Source organism: Anarrhichthys ocellatus, unplaced genomic scaffold (genome assembly GCF_004355925.1).
Source record: "Anarrhichthys ocellatus isolate YVR2014 unplaced genomic scaffold, GSC_Weel_1.0 scaffold15, whole genome shotgun sequence".
In the NCBI taxonomy this organism is placed as follows: domain Eukaryota; kingdom Metazoa; phylum Chordata; class Actinopteri; order Perciformes; family Anarhichadidae; genus Anarrhichthys; species Anarrhichthys ocellatus.
In genome coordinates, this window is record NW_022280045.1 from 1,789,489 (window position 1) to 1,811,783 (window position 22,295).

Genomic DNA, 22,295 nt, shown 5'->3' on the forward strand with positions numbered 1-22,295 from the left:
AGTATAGAAACATCAGGAACATTAGCCTGACAGAAGCCTTGTTTTTTACAGCAGCATCAAATTGCAAGAGAAGTCTCACATTCATGCAGTTGTTTAAGGGACAGCATTGGCTAGCAGTGTGGTTAATAAGATAAGCTAGAGAAATGCTGGTTTTTATTGAGAAATTTAAATCCAATAAAACATTCTGAACAAATAGAATACTGATTAAAGTGGAAGTTTTGAATGCTTTCACTATTATTTTGACTGAATCAAATTCTGACTGATTTCATACTTTCCATGCAGCCATTGTCTTCCATTGATTACATTACAGTAAATATAGTTAAAATAAATAAATTCCAGTTTCAAAATTGAAAGTGTATCTATGAAATGCCCAAAAATGCTGACAGACAACATTCCATTTAATTGTTTTTCCAATTTACAGATAACAAAAGCAGCAAACAGTTTGTCCCTTTTGCTTGAAATTACTGACATTAATTATCGTTTGTGAAAATAGATGTTCATTAATATTCTTCAATTAATCAACTCATGATCTCATATCTAAAAAAGACTACATTTAGTATTATTATTCTTGCGCGCTACTTTGGAATGAATATCAAAAAAACTATTACTAGAAGGTAGGACATCAAACTAAAAACAACACGATATGCTTTGAAAAACGGTCAACAGTCATTTTATTCACGAAACAACAGGATCTAGTTAATGGACTGAAATATGCAAAACCATATTGAGTAAAAGAGGTGAGCAGGTTGGTCACAGGTTGAGCAGCGCAGCAGAGGGGAAGGAACGGCCCGACAGGAAGATGTCGCTGGCCTCACGCGGCCTCCTCTGTCCTCACTGCTGGATATTAGTGAGCATTCCTACTTAGCTGGCTGGTTGGTGAGATCTACAGCTGTTGTCACAGCAGCGCTCTGCCGCCCAGCTGTTTCCCAGCCATTACGAAATTATTCTGCACTCAGATTGAAATGGCAGTCCAGCTTGTTTTCAGCTGCTGGACTTAAATATTTGCTGTAATGCCACTATGCTACCTGACAATGAAGATCAGAGATGAATGCATGGAAACATTTTTTGAACTGCAACTTGACATCCATCTGGCTCAGCATAATCCCTTTTTGCTGCGGCGCATTTTAGTGCTGCTGCCTGGAGCGAATTTCAAGTGCCCTCTTCAGTTGAAAATAATGGTGTTGATAGCAGTGTGTGTACTTACTGACTCATCCGCTTCTCTCCCCTGCGGAATCAAAGGCCACCGGGCTACATGTACGCAGATACTGGAGATGTTTTTAACTCTGGTAAAGCGGCCTGCACGCTACCACAGCTGGGTCTGCCCCAGCTGCCACTGGTTGGATTGTGCACCGCCTTTGTTTATTAGTGTTGTCCCATAATCGTCTGTCTTTTGCCTTTAAACTGTTTGTGCATTACAGGAAGTGTCCAGATGGATTTGACTGCCTAAAAGTAGGGAGGAATCCAAACTATGGCTACACCAGTTTTGATACCTTCGGCTGGGCTTTTCTGGCCCTCTTCCGACTCATGACACAAGACTACTGGGAGAAACTGTTTCACCAGGTGCCATTTTTGAATCTACCAATATTCTGTGTTGGTTTGTGGTGAATTTTAAATATATTTTGATCCACATAAACATACATACATACAGTAGAATACAATAGTTTTGCTCAATCAAATGTCAAATAATGATGATTAAATAAACATTGGTTAACACTCTCTTTGACGCCCATGTCTATGATGCATAATAAAAATACTGCGTTATAATATTATTATAGATATAAGAATGAGTGAGTCCTCAAATGTCAGCAATGAAATTATTCGGTGAAATGTTGTCCATAAGCAAACATTATGCCGAAACTAAGAAAAAAAGGACTCAGGATTTTCCTTTAACATGTGGATTTGATTGTACTGACTTCATGTCTGCTCCCTCAGACACTGCGCTCAGCAGGGAAGACCTACATGATTTTCTTTGTGCTGGTAATCTTCCTGGGCTCCTTCTACCTGGTCAACCTCATCCTGGCTGTAGTGGCCATGGCCTATGAGGAGCAGAATCAGGCAACCATCGCTGAGGCCTGGCAGAAGGAGAGGGAGTTTCAGCTGGCCATGGAGCACCTTCGCAGAGAACAAAGAGTAGGTTCAATGCGAACAGTCAGCGAGGATTTTCATATTCATATGTGTGCTTCGAATTTAGGACGAAAAAAATCAATGGTCTCCAGTAACATAACTCCTTTCTGTGTGAAGTTGGCAGCAAAAAGACAACAAGCACAGGATACAGACTCAGTGTTGTCCCCAGAGTTGTCTCCATTCTGTCTGAAGATGGGCAGCATACGCCGAAGCAGCAGCCGGAGAAGAAGATCGCATCAGGCGTTGTCGGAGGAAACAGCAGAGGAAGCTGCTGAAGAGAAGTTTGACCCACTGGATGAGCCAATGGTATGTCATCCAACACTCACGCTCTAAACATTTCTCCCAGTCTTTGATGTTCTTATGAAAAGCCATTGGAACTAATGTGTCCTCTGTGTTTCTGTAGCCATCTCTGTCTCCCCTTCCGGTCCACCCTCTGCTGGCCACGCTCTCCTCTCACCCCCTCAGCACCAGGAGGGGAAGCCAGGTCAGCGTCTTCAGCGCTTTCCGGCCGCGCAACAACTCAGAGGCTGACTTTGGGGACGACGAGTACAGCACGCATGGGGACGCCTTCAGGAGTCGCACCAGTTCAACAACAACGGCCTGGAAGAAGAGGACGGGCAGTGTGCGGAGCCACTGCTCTCAAATCTTCACCCCCAGCCTCAACATCAATGGCCGGCTCAACATCTCCATTGATCAGAATGGAGTCACCACTCTGGGCCTACACACTCCCACCTCCATGCCTGCTTACAGCATGGAGAGGGTCAGGGAAGACACAGTGAGTGACAGAAGCCTGTGTGTAGTTAGAAAATCCTGCAGTGAAAAAGAAACAAAGCATTTTATTTTGGGGTGTTTTCTGTCCCAAAGCTCACCAGTGTGGAGGACACAGTCACCAGACTTTTCCTCCAGCCCTCCCCAACAGTGACTGAGCCCCTTCCAGTACAAAGGAAAAGAGGGCTGAGCTCTGTCAGCTTCTTCAGCGATGCCATGGGGGGTGAGTCCTTTTGAGTAACTAAAGAATAGTTTGACATTTTGGGAAAATGCCCTTATTTGCTATTCTTGTTGAAAATTAGAAGAGACGGTCAATACCGCTCTATGTTTGTACGCTTGAAGCTCTAACCAGCAGCTGGTTAGCTTAGCTTAGCACAAAGACTGGAAATGGGGGGAAACAGCTAGCCTCGCTCTGTCTGAAGGCAACAAAATCCACCTCTAAATCTAATTGATTAACAGGCTTAATCTTGATTTGTCGTTACCATAACCCCTAGCTGTTTTTGTACTGTTTTAGCACGGATTTAACAGATGTACTGTGTTAGTTAGTGAACTTTCAGTGGTTGGTGGATTGTATTACCTTTGGACAGAGCTGTTTGCCTCAGTTTCCAGCCTTTTTGCTAAACTAAGCTAATCTGCTGTTAACTGTAGCATCATATTTACTTTTTTAAGAGGGGATTTAGGGAGAGGCCTGGAGATGAATAGTTCACCTTGATGTCTCTTTGCAGAGCTAGAGGTGTCGAGGCAGAAGTGCCATCCCTGCTGGTACACATTCGCCAAGAAGTACCTGATATGGGACTGTTGCCCCTGGTGGCTGAAGTTGAAGGACTGGGTGAAGTTCATGGTGATGGACCCTTTCCTGGATCTGGGTATCACCATATGCATTGTGCTGAACACCCTCTTCATGGCCCTGGAGCACTATCCCATGACTGATGAGTTCAACACGATGCTTTCAGTGGGCAATCTGGTAAGGGGCTTTTAAAGATAGGGGCGGGCAGGTTGCCAGCGTGTGAGACACTTTCTCCTAAGTGCTGCTGGGTTGGCAGCGGAGAGGACTGAAAGCTTCACCAGGAAAAAAAAGTGAAGAGGAAAGGCGACAGCATTCATTCAGATAATGTCTTTCTTTATCAGACAGTTGGGTTTTTTATAGCCAGTGTTTTGCTGCACTTAAGGTCAAATAAGGCCGTGTTGATCCTTTATCAAGCGTTGTGCTTTAGACTATTTTGCGATTGTCCTTGGTAAGAGGGAGTATTTTTAGGAGGGAGTGGGATTGATTCCCCAATTTCTATTTTGCCATCTCCCCTACTGGTAAATTATAGACTCTGCTAATGTCTTCTAATTTGAAAACATACTTAAAAGAAGATAAATGGAAGTAATACGTTCTTATTTGTTGCCATCACTGCTTATGTTTTGGTCCTATTTCTTTGTCTTTTAGTTAGTGGAATATCTCAAAAATAGAAATATTATTTCTGTGAAATTTGGGCTTACACCGTGGGCTGAATAACAACAAGTGAAGGACATTTCCAAATATTCTCGATATTTTCTCTTAAACGTGATATATGTCTGGGTCCTAAAACTGGTACATTGCAGAGTATCCATTCTAGTACTTTTTGTTTTTTTTCACTTTGACCTTTTCCTCAGAGCTCTAAACCTCAACTTAAACAAGCTGTGTTATTTCATATTTTTTGGTCACTTCGATGTAGCAGAAAAACTGTAAACACATCATTGACATTTCACCTTATGAAGCTGTTATGTTATGTTATGTATTTATACATCCAGCAAATACAGAGCAACATTAGCATTCATTTGGAGTCGTGTTTGAGTTCACCTGATGAGTGTAAGTCTAATATTCACTCCGCTTCTTGCTCTGTTTTGGTCTCCACCAACTCACGAGGGAAATGTCTGTCTCTTAAGCTGATAAATGCACCACTATGTTCACCAGCTAGTCGGTCACTTTGTCTATCTGCTGTTTGATGCTGGGCCATAAGTGTACGGTGGGTTTATCAGAGCATTTTCTGCTGAAAACCACTGCCTGCGGCTAGAAACAAGGTTGATTCGAGCGGTGAAACTGAACCAAACAGTACTGTATCTCCGCGGACCATAAAACCAAAACTATGAGCTAAAATACACTAAAACGCACACTGAGGGATCTACAGTCGGGTAGTAATTATCAGTGGGTCACAAGCGACACCTGTCACATTACTCATAATCCATTTGAACCATTGTTAATATACAAATATGAACTAGTGCAGCTTTTAGTAAAGAAATACACTAAGTAATATTCCACTTGAAAAGGACATTTTTTGATTTTTTTCCACCTCTTATTGTTTTTATGTCCCTCTGTATCTGTTCTAGGTTTTCACAGGAATCTTTACAGCTGAGATGGTGCTGAAGCTGATCGCCATGGACCCCTACTACTACTTCCAGCAGGGCTGGAACATCTTTGACGGCATCATTGTTTGCCTCAGTCTGATGGAGTTGGGTCTTTCCAATGTAGAGGGGCTGTCTGTCCTGCGATCTTTCAGACTGGTAACAGAAATCTTCAACTCTGTCTTCTTTTTTTTTTATCTAGCTTTTTCACTATTCGTCATTTGCCATTGTTTGCCTTTCTATTGTTGTATATTTTATATATTTAACAAATCAAAGGTGATTGACAAAGGACTCAATTCTTTTAGATCATCTTCAAACATAAAACTCAAACACACAGCTTCTTGTAAAGATGCAGCATCATTTGTTTTCTCCACTTTGTTCTCTTCATCAGTTACGCGTCTTCAAGCTGGCAAAATCCTGGCCCACTCTCAACACTCTCATCAAGATCATCGGCAACTCGGTGGGCGCCCTGGGAAACCTGACGCTGGTGTTGGCCATCATCGTGTTCATCTTCGCTGTGGTGGGCATGCAACTGTTCGGGAAGAACTACCAGGACTGTGTGTGTAAGATCTCCATCAACTGCCAGCTGCCTCGCTGGCACATGAAGGACTTCTTCCACTCCTTCCTGATCGTGTTCCGGGTGCTGTGCGGCGAATGGATAGAGACCATGTGGGATTGTATGGAAGTGGCCGGGCAACCCCTCTGTATCCTGGTGTTCATGTTGGTCATGGTTATTGGGAACTTGGTGGTGAGTATTTCATTTTTACGTGTTTTAGAAGTCTTTTTCAAAAAAGCCCATGACCAAAACCATTGAATTGTGAAGATTTACTAATATTATATAAATTCTCTCAATACTCCCTGCAGGTGATCTACAAAATAAATCGTCACAAAAATAAATCTTATTTTACACCAACAAGTATTGACTGTAAACCTCCATTATTGTCTATTTATCAGTGAGCTACTCTGTTGCACTGCGTGATATGTTCCGTCATTAAGACGAACACGGACATTGTAATTTATCTTCAGTCGATACTAAAAAACAATACTTAGTCCTAGCACATATACTTTAAGGTAGCAGGGAGTCTACTTCGAGAGAAATTCTATTGCACGTCAATACAACCAACTGTAAACCAAGTGATAATGTCATTACTGATCAGGGATTGTGTTGTTGCACCAATGAGGGTTGGTGATTCCATACTCAATTCCATACTCGATTGACATCCTCAATCAGTTGTTGATGCCCCGTCGCTATATGTTTTGCCAGCTCAGATTTCTGTGTAGCCACAACGGTTTGGACGCGAGGAGCGGCTTTACCGCAGCCTCATGACCAACGGGGCTGAATGTTTTATCCGCTGCTAATGAACTAAGCCTTATGGGAGAAACCTAGTGACCTAAGTACTGTACAAAGGATTAGCCAAGGCCACAGTGTTCTCGCTGTCGTTCCAGCCTTTGCAGCAGGTATTGAGTTCCACACAGGATGCTACACGGCGTGTACATCGTAGCATGCGACTGTTTACGTAAAAAAGTAGTTAATCTGCATAAACAGCTCTGTTTGTACACAACTGCTGTTACTCTGTGCCATAGCAAGGATATGTGTATATTTGTATGTCCGCCCATATGGTGATTTGTCGTCCAGCTGTGTCCTAAGCTTACGTTAATGACAACAGAAAAATCCCGGAAGCGCAGGCAGCCAGCAGTGGCAGCGTTTTTTTTTCATGGACAGTGTAGTTTTACTTCGAATGTGGTGTCATTTTAGTGTTGATTCTTGAAATCACACATTGTATTGTATTCTGTTTCTGGATTACATCGGCCTGAGCGAGTTAAATCTAATTTAACTTTATTTTTATTATCATACAGTTTTGCCCTGATCCATTTTCAGGATTTCTTTTCATTCTATTTCTACTAAGGGCACGTGGCCTGACCCTAACATGAATTACCAAGAGATACTGTATGTGTTACGGAAGTCCAAACAAGAGAGAAATGTGCTACCAGCTACTGGATACTCCATCTCATGCTTAGCACAAATTAGAAAAGTATTATACACTGCAATATGAGCGTCATCTGCACTACAATCAGCTCAGTTCTGTCGCATAACTGTTTTAAAACCTTGTCGTGAAGAATTCACATGCTTTTTATGACAATTTCACACAAATGTCTAAAAGGATAAAATGATGACGTGATGACGTCCTGGACAGACATGGACGTAACTGCAACTTGACTGTTTGGCGGAGTTATACAACCACAGAGCGGTAATTCTCGTCATAATTCTATACTATAATACCAAGGCTCACTACTCTACCCTGCAATGCCCTTACAATACTGCTCATTCATCCCCATGTCTTCTGCATGGATCATCAGCTTGTGGGAATTCTGACTTTTTGCCTGAGACATGAAGCTTTAGCCTCAGTCTTTAAGCACAATATTCATTATGTAGCCGGCATGTCCACATTTAAGAAGATTGACGGGACTTTTGTTGCGAAACCAAGAAAGTGTTACAAAGTCAGCAGGAGATTGAGTTTTCAACCAACTCATATTTGTAGTTTTGAAGAGCCATGTTTTTATAGACGTGTTTCAAAAATAACTAAAAATGTTGAGTATTAAAGCTGCCTTGGATATTTCTGTAAGCTGCCTTTTGTGCCGTGCCAGAATGCAAAGCTTGACTTGCAACAGTAACTAAGGAGGCGGAGCTTAGCAAACATTCAATTGCAAAGTTACATGTCTTCTCTACCTCCAGCACCATTTGTCATCTTTACGCTGGTGGTTTCACACCAGTTCACACCTTCTGACTCTTCAAATACTCTTTCTGGCCCTTCAGAAGCACTGACATAAGATGAGTGGTGAAACGACTTAAAGGGCACATAGCACCTTCAGTGACCCTGTTGTCTGGGCAAAGATCACGACGGTGCTTCTTATTGAGTTTAATGGACAGGAACCTTCACCGCACATGAATCATGGGAAAGCTGTTTATCCAAAAGGGATTATCCAGGATGCTTAGGGGCGAGAAGGCTGTGCAGGGCATTCGTCACTAATCATCTGCTCATGCTCCCCATCTCTGACTGGCTCAGTGGCTAAAGATGATCCTTACCAACTGTGCACATCACAGAGGCAATGCACACACACACACACACACATGCTGCTGTGCAGAGATGTGCTTGATGCGGCTGCTCTCTAAGCTAGTAGACAGATTACTTGGAGTTGGATGCTTGGAAACTTGATTTCAGTGTGGCTCACGGCAACCATATGTGCCTGAGCATATCTGTGTAGAATATCCTCCTGAATTTACAATGCAGGATTTGCCAGTGTTGACAAAATAGGGAGAAGGTCATGTCATGCATGAGGTACCCTTATGCTTAAGCTTACAGGCTAAACTACGCTCTGATTTGTCAAGAAAGATAAATGTTGATACAAGCACAATGTAAATACAGCATTTTCTGCCGTATTCAGGCTAAATGGCTGTGAGGTTATAAAATTGTTGTGATATGTAATGTGACACAACACCTATCTGTCCACAGGTGTTGAATCTTTTTCTGGCCCTGCTGCTCAGCTCCTTCAGCTCCGACAACCTCTCTGCCCCAGAAGAAGATGGCGATTTGAACAACATCCAGATCGCCATCGCCCGCATCCATTCCGGTGTCACCTGGCTCACCACGTGCATCGCCGACCTCTTCAACCGCGGCTTGAAGCGTCGGAAGCAGAAGGTCAATCAGGCCACCAAGCTGGTTGGGAATCACGTGGAAAGCAATGGTGGGATTTTTGGACGCTATGGCGAAAAGTACATCATACCAGAGGGGGACAGCTACATGACGAACCCCAACTTGACGGTCATCGTTCCCATCGCACCCGGAGAGTCGGATGTGGAGTTTCTGGAGGAGGAGGAGGTTTCTGAGTCGTCAGAGGAAGAAGACAAGGTGGGTTTTTCACCTCCTGTGTTTTACGCCAGACCTGAACCCTCTTGGTTTACTATTGCGGTGGTCTTTGGATGGTATTATCTACCAAATGTATATCTACCAAAATAGTTTTTGTGCAAAAATTATCAGCTACACTGATCAGCTACTACTGCTGTTACATCACGCTTTGGGTGAAGCCAGAAGCAAATTTCTCATCAAAAACAACATTGTAAAACTAAGAAGAATCCAAGTTAACTCACTTCTGTGTTGTATATTCTCCTTGTGTTTGATGTGGATTATTGTTGACTTGAGACTAAATTAACCATGGCTGTGGTGGTTTTGATTTCAAATAATTTTAGCTAATTTTAGCAAATAAAAATATGCTGATGGGTTACATTTTTCATTTTGTTAGACATACAATACTACAGCAAGCATTATGGCTAACACTTTATTTTATTGGACTGTAATTTCCTAATAATTTACCAGGAAGTTTCCTGAAAATATTTATGTACAGTAATGTTGTATTAATCGTAGGGAAAATAGGCTTTTTCTTGGAGGAACAGCTCCAAGTAAATATTCGTTAATTATTCATTTATTATTGTGAAGTTTGCTCTTCATATAAATTTAATCGAATGCTTGCAAGGAGACATGTTTAACATTTGTGCGTGTACAGCTGCCTTGCTGAAGACTGACTTGCTGACTGACTTGCTCCGTTATGCTGAAAAGTATCTAAAAGTGTACTAAGCAAACTAAACAACGTCTCTACTTTTCCAATTAGTAACAAAATACACTTTACTTTAAAAAAAAAGAAAAAAAAGTATGTACTGTGTGGACTGTGAGTTTCTACTACCACACCCTAAACACAGTAGATTTTGAAGCTTTACTTTGATGCAAATACAGTGCTTCTGTTCTTGTTGTTAAGGCTTCATTAACATTGTTGTCATCCTATTTACAGTGTAAGATGACAAATGTCAAAAAGAAAGGTAGTTCTGCAAATTTAAATGGTGGAGATCATGGAACCTGCAGGACATGATTTTAGTGGCAGGTTGTTCACTGGCTCTGTACCCAAGAAAACTATTTCAAAGGATTCATCTGTCAGTTTTTGTTTTGACTCTTAGTTTTAGGTAAAAAACTATAGTTCTTGACATTGAGCAGAGCCATCGTTGGTGTTATTAGTAACACCTGTGGTTGTCCTACTATGACAAGTCAAAATGTCTGCTGTGGGAAAGGCCTATTAGCTCAGCGATGTAGCAATATTGAAAGACTCTTGACACCCGCACAGGTGTTTGCACTTATTCTGGTTGATTAGGCCTGTACTCGGACTAAAGGTGGGCAAAGCTATGCTAAAATCCATATGCTAATTAATAGGCCTGATGTGTGATTCATCGCGACTTAAGAAGAGCAGGAAGAGTAACAAAAGAGTGTTTGGGGACCACTATGCCAAGCATAGGCTACAGAGAGTCACAAGTCAGACTGAGGTAGCTATGATAGCACTATTACTTGTAATATTAGCATTGTTTGTATTATAAGACGACAAGCACCGTTTTCTGAGAAAGCTATAATTAAAGATATAGTTCAACATTTTTGGAGATATGGTTATTTGCTTTCTTGCCAGAAGTAAAGATCTATACTATTTCTGTACTCGTGTCTGTACGCTGAAAATTAAGTTAGCTTAGCTTAGCACAAAGACTGGAAACGGAGTAAAACAGCTAGCCTGACTCTAGCCTGAGTCTGACGCTAACTTTCATGTGTATTAGTTGAGCAAATATCTCTCTCTCTCAGCATCTCTTTATCAAGCTCCCTGGTTCTTCCTCTTGCCTCATTCGCCCTTCCTGTTTCACCTGCATTCCCCCTGTCTCTCATTGTCCTGTGGGCCGGAGGATTGTTGAGGTGGAGGATGTGTCGCTCCAGTCTTGTTCTCTCTGGCAGGCAGACAGCAGCTGGCCAGATGTGGAGCCAGGCCCTGCAGAGCAGATTAAAGTGACACAGCTGAGCAGGGCCGGGCTGAGCGGGCTGCAGTCTGGCACTCTCTCTTCATATTTCCCTGACCTGCTCTGCTCCGCACCTCACCAGAGAAAATGGAAATTAAAAAACAAAAAACAAAACTAGCCTTCCATCAGCTTAACTGGGCATTATTAAAGAAGGATACATTTCACTTTGAATACTCACTAAAAATGGCAAGATTGTGTTTATTAAGAAGTTAGTCATGAATAAAGTGTTACTTTACACATTTTTAAGTTGACCACTTCAAAGAACAAAGGCCAATCAATCTATGTGTGCATGTATCACAACTGAATACAGTACATGTGGCACTAATTGTCTCAAAATGCCATCAGTGCACATTCTCTCTGCTCTGTCTTCGAGCACTGACACTAGTAATGCTGGTAATCTGGTTGCCAGGTCCTGCGGATGCTCTTTAATACTGGATTAGACTTCGTACCAGTTTATAGGATTGAAGCTGCACCTCTGTCCTATAAATTGTGTTAAATATGTTGCTGTTACAACACACGGAAATCTCATCAAAACTGAATTAAGGCTCAGAGGAGATTAAAAAGGCAAGGCGGTACATCTAGGTGAGCTAGCTCTGATGGGATGAATCCACGCTGAACACGGGGCAGAGAAATGCTGCTGTGCTGCTCTGTTTGGTTTGAAATTTATAAGCATATTGCGCACATGGCCACACCCCCAAACAGTGATGTCACAGCTGGTGTTTAGCCTTTGACAGCTGATGGAAAACAACCGCAATATCCATCCGCCTGTATTCTGTGCTATACGTGTGTATGACAACTCAGTAATGGTTCACACACTGTTTGATGAAAAGTATAAGCAATAAATTGGTTGGTAACAGTGAGACTTCTCACCGCACAGGAGATAATCAGCCTATCAGAGGGCAGCACGGTGGATCTGAGGAAGCCTGGAGAAGAGGTGGACAACTTGTCAGAGCTGGCTGAAGAGAGTATGGAGCCGGAGGAATGCTTCCCAGAATGTGAGAATTGAGAATTTAGAGTTGTAACCATGTCAAACGATTAGTCAAAGCAATCATTTCATACGTTATAAGTTCTTTGTACAGCATAATTCCTTCATGTCTGCACTGGTTTGTTTTTGCCTTTTCCGCTCAGTGTGCATGAGGCACTGTCAGTGCTGTGAAATCGATACAAGCCGTGGTCTGGGCCAGGCCTGGTGGAGGCTGAGGAAGACCTGCTACCAGATCGTGGAACACAGCTGGTTTGAGACTTTCATCATCTTCATGATCCTGCTCAGCAGTGGGGCTCTGGTACGGCTAATTTATTTTCTATAACACTTTTTAAAAACATGTCTAAGTTTAAGTCCTGGTTTGTTTCTTATTATTGTTTATACGTGTCATTGTTTTTAATAATGAAATCAGTTAAATCATCCTTTTTCCATCATGCCATGGCATCGGATTTCATGCAGCACACAGCACAAGAAGTTTTCCACACCACAGTTGTCTTCAATGCTTTTATTGTGAAGTAGCAGCAGCAGGAAATGTTGGGTTTGCATTTGCAGTGTCTCAACACAGCTCTGATACAACTGTAAGAGAGTGAGCAGTAAACAGTGAGACTGGTTTACATGTATGCATAGCATACCTGTGTAGAAATCTGACTGTGAATGGCGGACTCCGCCACTAACTAAGTGAAAACTATATAGAGAGAATATATAGAGATTACTGAATGTCAATTTAAAATAATGTGCTGCACGTAATAGAAAAGTCCTCGAGGTTTGAGTGTGATTTCTGCTTTATTCACTTCAGTGTCTGATCCCAGTTCTGTTTAGTGCCTGATTGCAGTGTAATATCACCCCCATGGTACTGAAACTTAATGGCTTTATTTAGTTTTAGTGACGTTTAATGACAATGTTTAAGTGTTTTCTCAAACCGTAATGAAAAATTCTTGTATTTAAAACAACTAGTTTTCATATGATAACCTTAAAGTTCAACTGAAATTTATTTGTTTTGTATGTTAAACCAACAGCAGTGGTGTGGTGTGATGTGATGTTGTCGTGTTTCCTCACACCTCTGTCCCTCTCCTGTTGCAGGCATTTGAAGATATCTACATTGAGAAGAGAAAAGTCGTGAAGGTGGTGTTGGAGTATGCCGACAAGGTCTTCTCCTACATCTTTGTGCTGGAGATGTTCCTCAAGTGGATCGCGTACGGCTTCAAGAAGTATTTCACCAACTACTGGTGCTGGCTCGACTTTCTTATCGTGGACGTAAGCGAACATTTCACGCGCTTTTTTTGCACCACATAAAAAGGATGCAGTCACGTGTTGAGAATTGAGGTTGAAGTTTAACCCCTCGTTGTAGCTAAATGTCGCTTGTCATGTTTGTGGGATTTACAGCTTGGTGAGTGTCACATTATTTACAGGAAAGCACTTGACCATCCATGTATGCTTTACAACAACCGGCCGCCTTCATGAGTGAAGTTGTGCGTCAAAATCGAAACAACTTTATTAATCCCACCATCAGCTCCTCCTATTTAAAACAAACTCCAGACAACTGTTTTTACAACCTGGATCAACTAACCAGAAATATACAGTTAAATCGCACACTAAATAATTGTACAATTTTACATTTGCTTTGACGCCAGGATTTTGCCAGACAAATCAAAAGAAGTGCTCCAGTCATTGGAGTCATGTTACACTACATTTAAACTGTTGGGTCTGTAGTGGTCATCCAAAGTGCCCGAGGCGTGCTGCCCGAGGCCTGACTTGACTTCCTCTGATTTCACCTGCTGTTACACAGATTGCCACAGACCGCTCTATTGTTAGGGTAAGTTGTAGTTAGCAGGTCCCAGGTGAGTATGGGCTCTGGGATTGGAAACGTGCATCTGCCTCACAAATGCTTCTGTGTTTCTTCACTCGTAAGTGCTTTCTGTTGAGATATCAAAAGCCACCGTCTTGTGTCCAAACAAATGCACTTCTTTTGAAATGACCTAAAAATGTGAGGCTGTTACTCAGCCGTCATTCTTTGAATCAGTCACTTCGGGGCCTTGGCTTTTATATCAAAAACAAATGCAGTGTCATTTATACTTAAGGTTTATCTACAGAAGATGTACTTTACATTATATTATAATACATTATAAAACATATTATAATAGCATATTAAACCTATGAAAATGTTGCTTAACAGACTTTTGAGTCAATTTATAAATGCACCGGTGGAGCTTATGTCTAAACTGTTGTGTCTAATTCATGTGCTGAGTGTTATGTTTTATGTCTGTTTAGGAGAAAAGTCAAATTCTTTTGATAATTGCAACTACCTACCTTTTGTTTCTCTCTATGAAAACTACCAACTTGTTTTCTTTTACAGTGTTTTTGTATTTTTCCGTCTGTACTTTCTTGGAGCCAAAGACTTCTATTGTCGCAAGAGTACATTTTGAGAATCTTCTTTAGATATATTGGACAAACACATGTGTAAATAGACTTTTATAAAGAAATTCAGACCATTAGGACCTTAGAAGTCCTAAATTGTTTTTAATAAACTTCAATTGGATGCAAATTGGGAAACAAATTTGGAAAAGATAGATTTAAATTCTTTATAAAACTCACTCTATTTGATATATATGGATATTTTATATGCATATATAGCTGAGTATGCATTCATGGACACTATTCGTCCATATGTGCATACTTGTCTGTGTTTTGTCATCATCAATCATGACATAAACTTCTTTCATTTACACCATGCCATTTCCATTCATGGCTGTCATCCATGGGTCATTCAACAGCGGAATACCATTTAGTTCTGTCCGTTTTGGATGTAGAATAGAGTGGAAGTCTAAATTTGCTAAAAGATTAACCAAAAACCAAACCAAATCTAAACCTCAAAAATTAAGTAATAGTGTTCCCAACTGTGGAATGTCCCAAAATACACAAAAAACTCTAAAAATATGGCTCTTCTAATGTTTTGAACTTTTATGGTCTTTTATTATAATTATTTCTTCAAAAGTAATATAATTGCTAAGAAAATATATGCAGTTCCCCAACTAATATGTTGATAAGACTATGTATGTGATATTGCCTTATTCAGTGCTTTTCACAATGTTTTTGTTCTTCCGCTTGTATTATAAAAAAGAGATGAATCCTTTTCATGATTCTATACTCGTCTTTCTGTACTCTGTATAGGTGTCCTTGATAAGCCTGGTTGCAAATTCACTGGGATATTCCGACTTTGCTGCGATCAAGTCCCTGAGGACTCTCCGGGCTTTGAGACCTCTCAGAGCTCTGTCCAGATTTGAGGGCATGCGGGTGAGAAATGCATTTTCTGAACTACACTGAAGTCACATCTCAACAGAGTTTCTATTGACTTGTAACTTGCTGATAAATCTCGGGAGTATGACCGAGACCAAGGAGGGTTTGTTTTTACCCCAGTTTGTTCATCATTCTGTCTAACAAGTGGACTAACAAGTTATAATAAAAAGATTTCCATTGCATGTGCAAGTGACATTAAGTTCAAACCAAGGACATGGGACTGTTTGAAGATAGTTTTTAGCCATGTTAGCAGCCTGACTGGCAAGGGTAGTCGCTTATTCAGTCCGTTGGTTGGTCCACCAATTTGGTCGTGGTGCCCAGAGGAGTAATTCTAATGACTTTGGTGATCCCCTGGCTTTTCCTCTCGCACCGCCACTAGATTCACATTTAGGGTTTTGAGTGAAGTGTCTCAACCAAATGCCTTTAGTTTGCAAACAAAGTATTCCAAAACTAATGATATTCCCATGCGACTCAGCAGGGCTTCGTGTTTCCCGCTAAATGTTAGCATGCTAACACACTGAACTGTTGTCATTGTTAACATGCTAACGTTAGCATTTAGCTCAAAGCATGGCTGAGCATAAGTACATCGTCACAAGGCTGCTGGCATGTCTGTAGACTATTTGTCTTCTTTCGTCATAAGTATGAATTTTACAGAGATGCTCAACTGCAAATCATAAGGGCATATTTCCACTTAATAGAGTCACCCTTAAAATATAGAAGATTTCTTTATTTGAGATTTCGTATACAAACATGCGTTGATGTTTAAAACATCTGTTGCCCGATTGGTTCAAAGTTGAATCTGCGTAGCTAAATTATTATTTCATTCATTTTTAAAATAGATATATTGTTTGTATTTTATATTTTTCATATTCTCTATTTTACGTATGTTTCTTGACTATTGCAATACTTGCTATTATCTATTATTTTCTCTTACCATGCACTAAACAGGCAATGTATGTGAAAACCTACTTGGCAATGCATTCGGATGAGTTAGTCAACTATCGGATCATTAGCTGAATAAAGAATGTGGGCAGTGGTTCAGAGATGTGTAACCAGACTCATGGAGAACCTTGTTACTGTGATACTAACCTGTATCTGACCTGTTGCTCATCAGGTGGTTGTGAACGCTCTCATAGGAGCCATCCCTTCCATCATGAATGTGCTGCTCGTGTGTCTCATCTTCTGGCTCATCTTCAGCATCATGGGGGTCAACCTGTTTGCTGGCAAGTTCGGGAAGTGCGTGAACAAAACCGGCTTCATCCACAGTGTCTCCATAGTCAACAACAAGTCAGAGTGCCTCTCTATGAATGCCACTCAGTTCTACTGGACAAAGGTGAAGGTCAACTTCGACAACGTGGGACTTGGCTACCTTTCCCTTCTGCAAGTGGTGAGTGTTGTTTCTTTTTTTTTGCTGCGCTGTTTAAAAGTTTGTCAAATCTTTTAAACACGCCTTCAGTTTATGAAGAATTTATGTGATCATAACATTAGTTAGGGTAATTTTTAATATGTGTTTTCAATAGATAAAGTCAGTGATTCACAATGCAATGCAGTGCCTTGACAGTAATGCTGGGTAATATTGTATTACAGGCTACATTTAAAGGATGGATGGAAATAATGCACGCAGCTGTTGACTCAAGAGGAGTAAGTATGTCTATATACTTCCAGGGCCTACATCGTAACAATGCTACAGTAACCAGCTGACTTATTGGACTGTTTGGTTTCAGGTGGAGGAACAACCCATCAGAGAAATCAACCTCTACATGTACCTCTACTTTGTCGTCTTCATCATATTCGGTTCCTTCTTCACCCTCAATCTCTTCATCGGTGTCATTATTGACAATTTCAATCAGCAAAAAAGAAAGATGAGTATTGGAAACACTGACGGCCCGTACCACTTGGTGTTTGCAATCAACTCTGTACCTTCACAAGATAGATGCAAAAAAAAAGAATTACACAGTCATGGATTTCAAATATTTTACATATTTTGTTCTCCAGGCAAAAGTAAAAATGAAGAATTGCGTGCAAATACTAACTTGCTCAGTTAGGAAGTAAACTTCCTAACTGAGCCTTCCTTTGCCACCTTTTGTTGATCATCAAACATTATTTTAACAATTTTCTGTAAAGATAACGTCAGGTGTTTCTGCCTATACTTAGGTGGGCAGGATATCTTCATGACTGAAGAGCAGAAGAAGTACTACAACGCTATGAAGAAGTTGGGATCTAAAAAGCCTCAAAAGCCGATACCAAGGCCTGCGGTAAAATAATATAATGTCAAATGTTACTAATTTTATGTTGCATTGATAACCTCCAATCCTTCATATCTTCCTGCCTGCTAACATTCATCATAATATTGTACTAATAACAGCCATTTGTATTTCCCAATCCCTAGAATGTTCTCCAAGCCTTCTTCTTCGATCTCGTGTCCAAGCAAGCCTTTGACATCATGATCATGATGCTCATCATCATCAACATGGTGACCATGATGGTGGAAACCGATGAACAGTCAGAGCGCAAGGAAACCATCCTCAACAAGATCAACCTGGCCTTCATCGTGATCTTCACCACCGAATGCCTGATCAAGATCTTTGCCCTTCGCTGTTATTTCTTCACAGTTGCATGGAACATCTTTGATTTTGTGGTGATAATTCTCTCTATTGTGGGTAAGTGGAGACACAAAAATGAAGTACACCATTAACTTTTGCCTCTGCCAAGGGCGTTGATTTTTTTCAGTAGTATTGGTTTATCCGTTGTTTGGGAGAAGAATATTTTTAACGTTGTGCAATTTTACTTTTTATGTTTGCTATTTTCTCTTGGACTACTGTACATCCTTCAATGAAAGATTTCTGGCAGATGTATCCGAATCAAGGTGCAGAATAAAATCTCTAAACATTCTTATTAATCAAATAAAAGACATAGATGAGTGTGCAGCCTTGACAAATGCTTTCTACTTAGTTCTTTATTTTCCTACTTCGTTCCTTTGATATTAATTGCTGTATTCTCTACTGTGACTTTATGTCATAAAAGATTCACTTCTGGTCGCTGTTCAATAAATTACAATATGTTTAAAAGTCTTGAAGCTGCATTTACTGATTTTCTTTTGGGCCTCGTGGAGGAAGTGGAACAAGCTGTAAATACAGCACAGACCCATTATAACCGTGTACAATTATTATGGCTATCACGTTACCAAACAGGTGCTTATTTACGCTTCTAGTAGACATGGAGCAACACTAACATGTATCTGTTGTTGCTTCGCTGTCCAGCAGATGAATATAAGTCCAGTATTCACTCTACTTTTAGCTCTGTTTTGGTCTCCACCAATTGCCAAGGAAAATATCTGGCTCTCTAATAATGGTCCTTTTAATCTCCAGCTAGATGCTAACTTTGTTTGCCATTTGGTGCTGGACAGGTAGCATACAGTAGGTTTATCAAGAGCATTTTCATTCACTGTCGGGTGAAAGTTTTCTGCTTTCACGTCACACATAGTTAATCTATTAATATATACATTTGGATTAGTGCAGCTTTAAGTATATCTAAGTGCATCTTTGTGCAATGAGATAATCCTAATCTCGCCTTGTCTCTCTGTCTCATTACAGGAATCGTTCTTGCCGACATCATTGAGAAGTACTTTGTTTCTCCGACCCTGTTTCGGGTCATCAGACTGGCAAGGATAGGACGGGTACTTCGACTTATACGTGCAGCCAAAGGAATAAGGACTCTACTGTTTGCCTTAATGATGTCCATGCCAGCGCTGTTCAACATTGGCCTCCTGCTTTTCCTCGTCATGTTCATCTATGCGATCTTCGGTATGGCGAACTTTGCCTACGTGAAAAAACAAGATGGGCTTGACGACATGTTCAACTTTGAGACCTTTGGGAATAGCATGATCTGCCTTTTTCAGATCAGCACCTCGGCTGGTTGGGACAACCTCCTGAGTCCCATCATGGCCAGCTCCCCAGAGGAGTGCGACCCCCGCTTTGTCAACACTGGCACTAACACCCGGGGAAACTGTGGCAGCCCCTCAGTGGGCATAGCTTTCTTTGTCAGTTACATAATCATTTCCTTCCTCATTGTGGTGAATATGTATATAGCTATCATTCTGGAGAACTTCAGCGTTGCCACTGAGGAGAGCACAGAGCCGCTGAGCGAGGATGACTTTGAAATGTTTTATGAGGTCTGGGAGAAGTTTGATTCTGAGGCCACGCAGTTCATCGAGTTCTCCATGCTGTCAATCTTCGCTGACACCTTGTCGGAGCCGCTGCGCATAGCCAAGCCCAACAGGATCAAGCTGATCTCCATGGACCTTCCCATGGTCAGCGGGGATAGGATCCACTGCCTGGACATCCTGTTTGCCTTCACAAAGCGCGTCCTGGGAGAGTCGGGTGAGATGGACGCCCTCAAGCAGCAGATGGAGGAGAAGTTCATGGTGACCAACCCCTCCAAGATTTCCCACGAGCCCATCACGTCCACACTGCGCCGCAAACTGGAAGAAGTGTCCGCGATCGTCATCCAGAGGTGTTACAGGAGGCACCTGGTGCGCCGGCATCTGAAGCAGGCATCGTACCTCTACAGACAAATAAACTACGAGACTGTGGTGGATATGGAGAATGCTCCGGAAACGGAGGGGCTAATAGCCTCCATGATGCATCACTATGGACTTGTCGAGGTGGAGATTGCACAGACAACAGAAGACACTCTACTGTCCTCGCCACCATCTTATGACAGCGTGACCAGAGCAGCCAGTGACCTCTCTGAGGTCGCCAGATCAATACCCAGAGACTCTGAACTCGGGGAGCCTGGTGAGAACTACGAGGAAACTTTCCTTTGAGACTCGACTATGTGGAGAGTGTTTGTGTGGTTTTGGTCTTTTTTGTTTACAGCAGAGAATATAGCTCAAAATGGTCAAAGAGATGAAACATTTTTATATATTCGCAGATGCCGAGGAAATATGCAATATTTTGAAGTAACTCAGCCTCTGTTTAAATTGAACAACCCAGAAGTCAATTTTGTTGCACAGTCAAAACCTCCATGAGAGGAAGTTGATCTTCTCTTAAAAATGTACATTTGGCAATTTAAAACACCAAGATAGGAAAAAAAAGATCCACTCTATTTTAATGTATACCTATATTTAACATGAATAACGCGTAAGCTCACACGTGTCAACTATATTTACTCAAAACACCACACGATATGCGGTTTTTTTTCATATCAATAAACACTGAACATCACCTTCAACAGAGGAAACTGTTTTGAAAATGAAATTCATATTTAACACTTTCAAAGTGTCACAAGTCGTCTTCTTGGACCTGTGGTATTTGTCCAAATTCATAATTTTGCCACCCCTGGAAATGTTGTTAGCTCAATAGCTAGCTAGCAGACATTCCCTGTAATTATCATATTACAGTTGGAGGTTTATTTTGATCTATTTTTGTTGCAAAAACTCCTGAGCACTTGTAAAGTGAAATGTGTATCTGGAGCCAAATATCACCTCAAGGGTAAGGACGGGAGAGACACTAAAGGGACAGATACAATTAGTTTCAGCTACTTGATCAACACAACAGAAGGGGACACAGACGTAAGCCTTATTTTCATAGGCAAAGGTAGCTAACAAACTAAAGTAGCTAACTAGCATTAGCAACATTTCTTACAGAAAACAGCATTTGATACTTTGTAAGAACAGATTCAAGCCGCTGTAATTACGAACTTGTGTTTCTAAAAAAAAAACTATGTCTCAAAAAAATATATTGAGAAAATGCCGCTTTGTCACATTTTCTACAAACACAAGTTACTTTGTACACATGTTCAGCTGTTTGGCTGCTGCTGCAAATTCCGCTGTACAAGTGCTCTGAGATTTTGAAACGCTTCGCTTCACCAGCAAAATGTAGTCACGCAGAAAACAAACCAACAGACCGGCTATCTGAAAACAGATTAAGAATATCGAACAGCGCACAATTCCCACCGAACATCTCACAGTAAGCCACTAAACTGCTGTTGTTTTGGATTCGCATTCATGACTGTAGCTGCTTATTCAGGTATTACTAATATGACTTTAACCAAAGCTAACATTTGCTCATAACTTTTTCCGACATTTTGAAATTTAAGGCAAAACGCATAACTATTCGTAAGTCAGCATTATGAATGGATAATAATTTCTAATGTTTGGAATTTATTTATTTATTAATGAGTTGTGTGATCAATGAAATTATTCATTTGATCGAATGAAGGTGCTCCATACTGTATGTGATGATGAAAATATGGCCCCTGGTTAAAATAGTATCAAGTGAATTCAGGTCATGACATGAGGAAATTCACAATTTCTTGCAATCGTATTGTCCAATATGTACTACTACTAATATGAAGAAATATGCTGAGATGGTTATTATGTGAACAGCTACAATTTCTAATTAATTTGTCAAACATAGCACATTTCAAGTTTAACTTGTACCGGTTATAAAGAAGAGCAGTGTGTACTAATAATCCCTGAATTATGTGCCTGATTTTGACTGTTGTCTGCACACTGAATCTCTTTAGGCCATTTAATTTGATCTGATGGATGTGGATTGGAAGAGCATGAATGCACTGAAAGCTCATTTTGTAATCAACTGTGTAAAGTACTTTGAGGCTGTGAAATATATGTGAAGCTAATTATTTTTACATATTTTTTGTAATGTATTTATATTGAAAGACAATTTCAGTGACTCTCATGACAGCCATAACAAGATATGATCAAATTATATAAATATACTGTGTTCATTTTTATATAAAAGACTTTCCTTAAGGACCTGATTGTCTGTATTGCATTTAGGTTGATCGTTTCATGGATTGTTTTATGAAATGGTAATAAAACTCTTTTCCATATTTGTGGGTTTTCCAACTCTTAGTACA

At 40.8% G+C, this 22,295-nt stretch overlaps 1 protein-coding gene across 3 annotated transcripts in view; it reads left to right on the forward strand.

Moving 5' to 3' along the window:
• LOC116387524 (sodium channel protein type 4 subunit alpha B-like) overlaps window positions 1–22,261 on the forward strand; it is a 38,880-nt gene extending 16,619 nt beyond the window's left edge. For 2 of the 3 annotated variants that reach the window (XM_031854719.1, XM_031854718.1), the window contains 20 exons: window positions 1,419–1,560; window positions 1,933–2,130; window positions 2,242–2,430; window positions 2,528–2,899; window positions 2,989–3,115; window positions 3,618–3,856; window positions 5,245–5,418; window positions 5,651–6,007; window positions 8,772–9,167; window positions 12,015–12,132; window positions 12,266–12,420; window positions 13,200–13,373; window positions 15,288–15,410; window positions 16,528–16,800; window positions 17,001–17,054; window positions 17,138–17,275; window positions 17,564–17,668; window positions 17,803–18,073; window positions 18,253–18,279; window positions 19,007–22,261. In XM_031854719.1, the coding sequence (XP_031710579.1) occupies window positions 1,419–1,560; window positions 1,933–2,130; window positions 2,242–2,430; window positions 2,528–2,899; window positions 2,989–3,115; window positions 3,618–3,856; window positions 5,245–5,418; window positions 5,651–6,007; window positions 8,772–9,167; window positions 12,015–12,132; window positions 12,266–12,420; window positions 13,200–13,373; window positions 15,288–15,410; window positions 16,528–16,800; window positions 17,001–17,054; window positions 17,138–17,275; window positions 17,564–17,668; window positions 17,803–18,073; window positions 18,253–18,279; window positions 19,007–20,238 (4,864 nt within the window). In that variant the 3' untranslated portion in view covers window positions 20,239–22,261. The remainder of the gene's footprint in view (window positions 1–1,418; window positions 1,561–1,932; window positions 2,131–2,241; window positions 2,431–2,527; window positions 2,900–2,988; window positions 3,116–3,617; window positions 3,857–5,244; window positions 5,419–5,650; window positions 6,008–8,771; window positions 9,168–12,014; window positions 12,133–12,265; window positions 12,421–13,199; window positions 13,374–15,287; window positions 15,411–16,527; window positions 16,801–17,000; window positions 17,055–17,137; window positions 17,276–17,563; window positions 17,669–17,802; window positions 18,074–18,252; window positions 18,280–19,006) is intronic. The other variant, XM_031854720.1, reaches the window with a different exon arrangement.
• The last annotated feature ends 34 nt before the right edge of the window (window positions 22,262–22,295 follow it).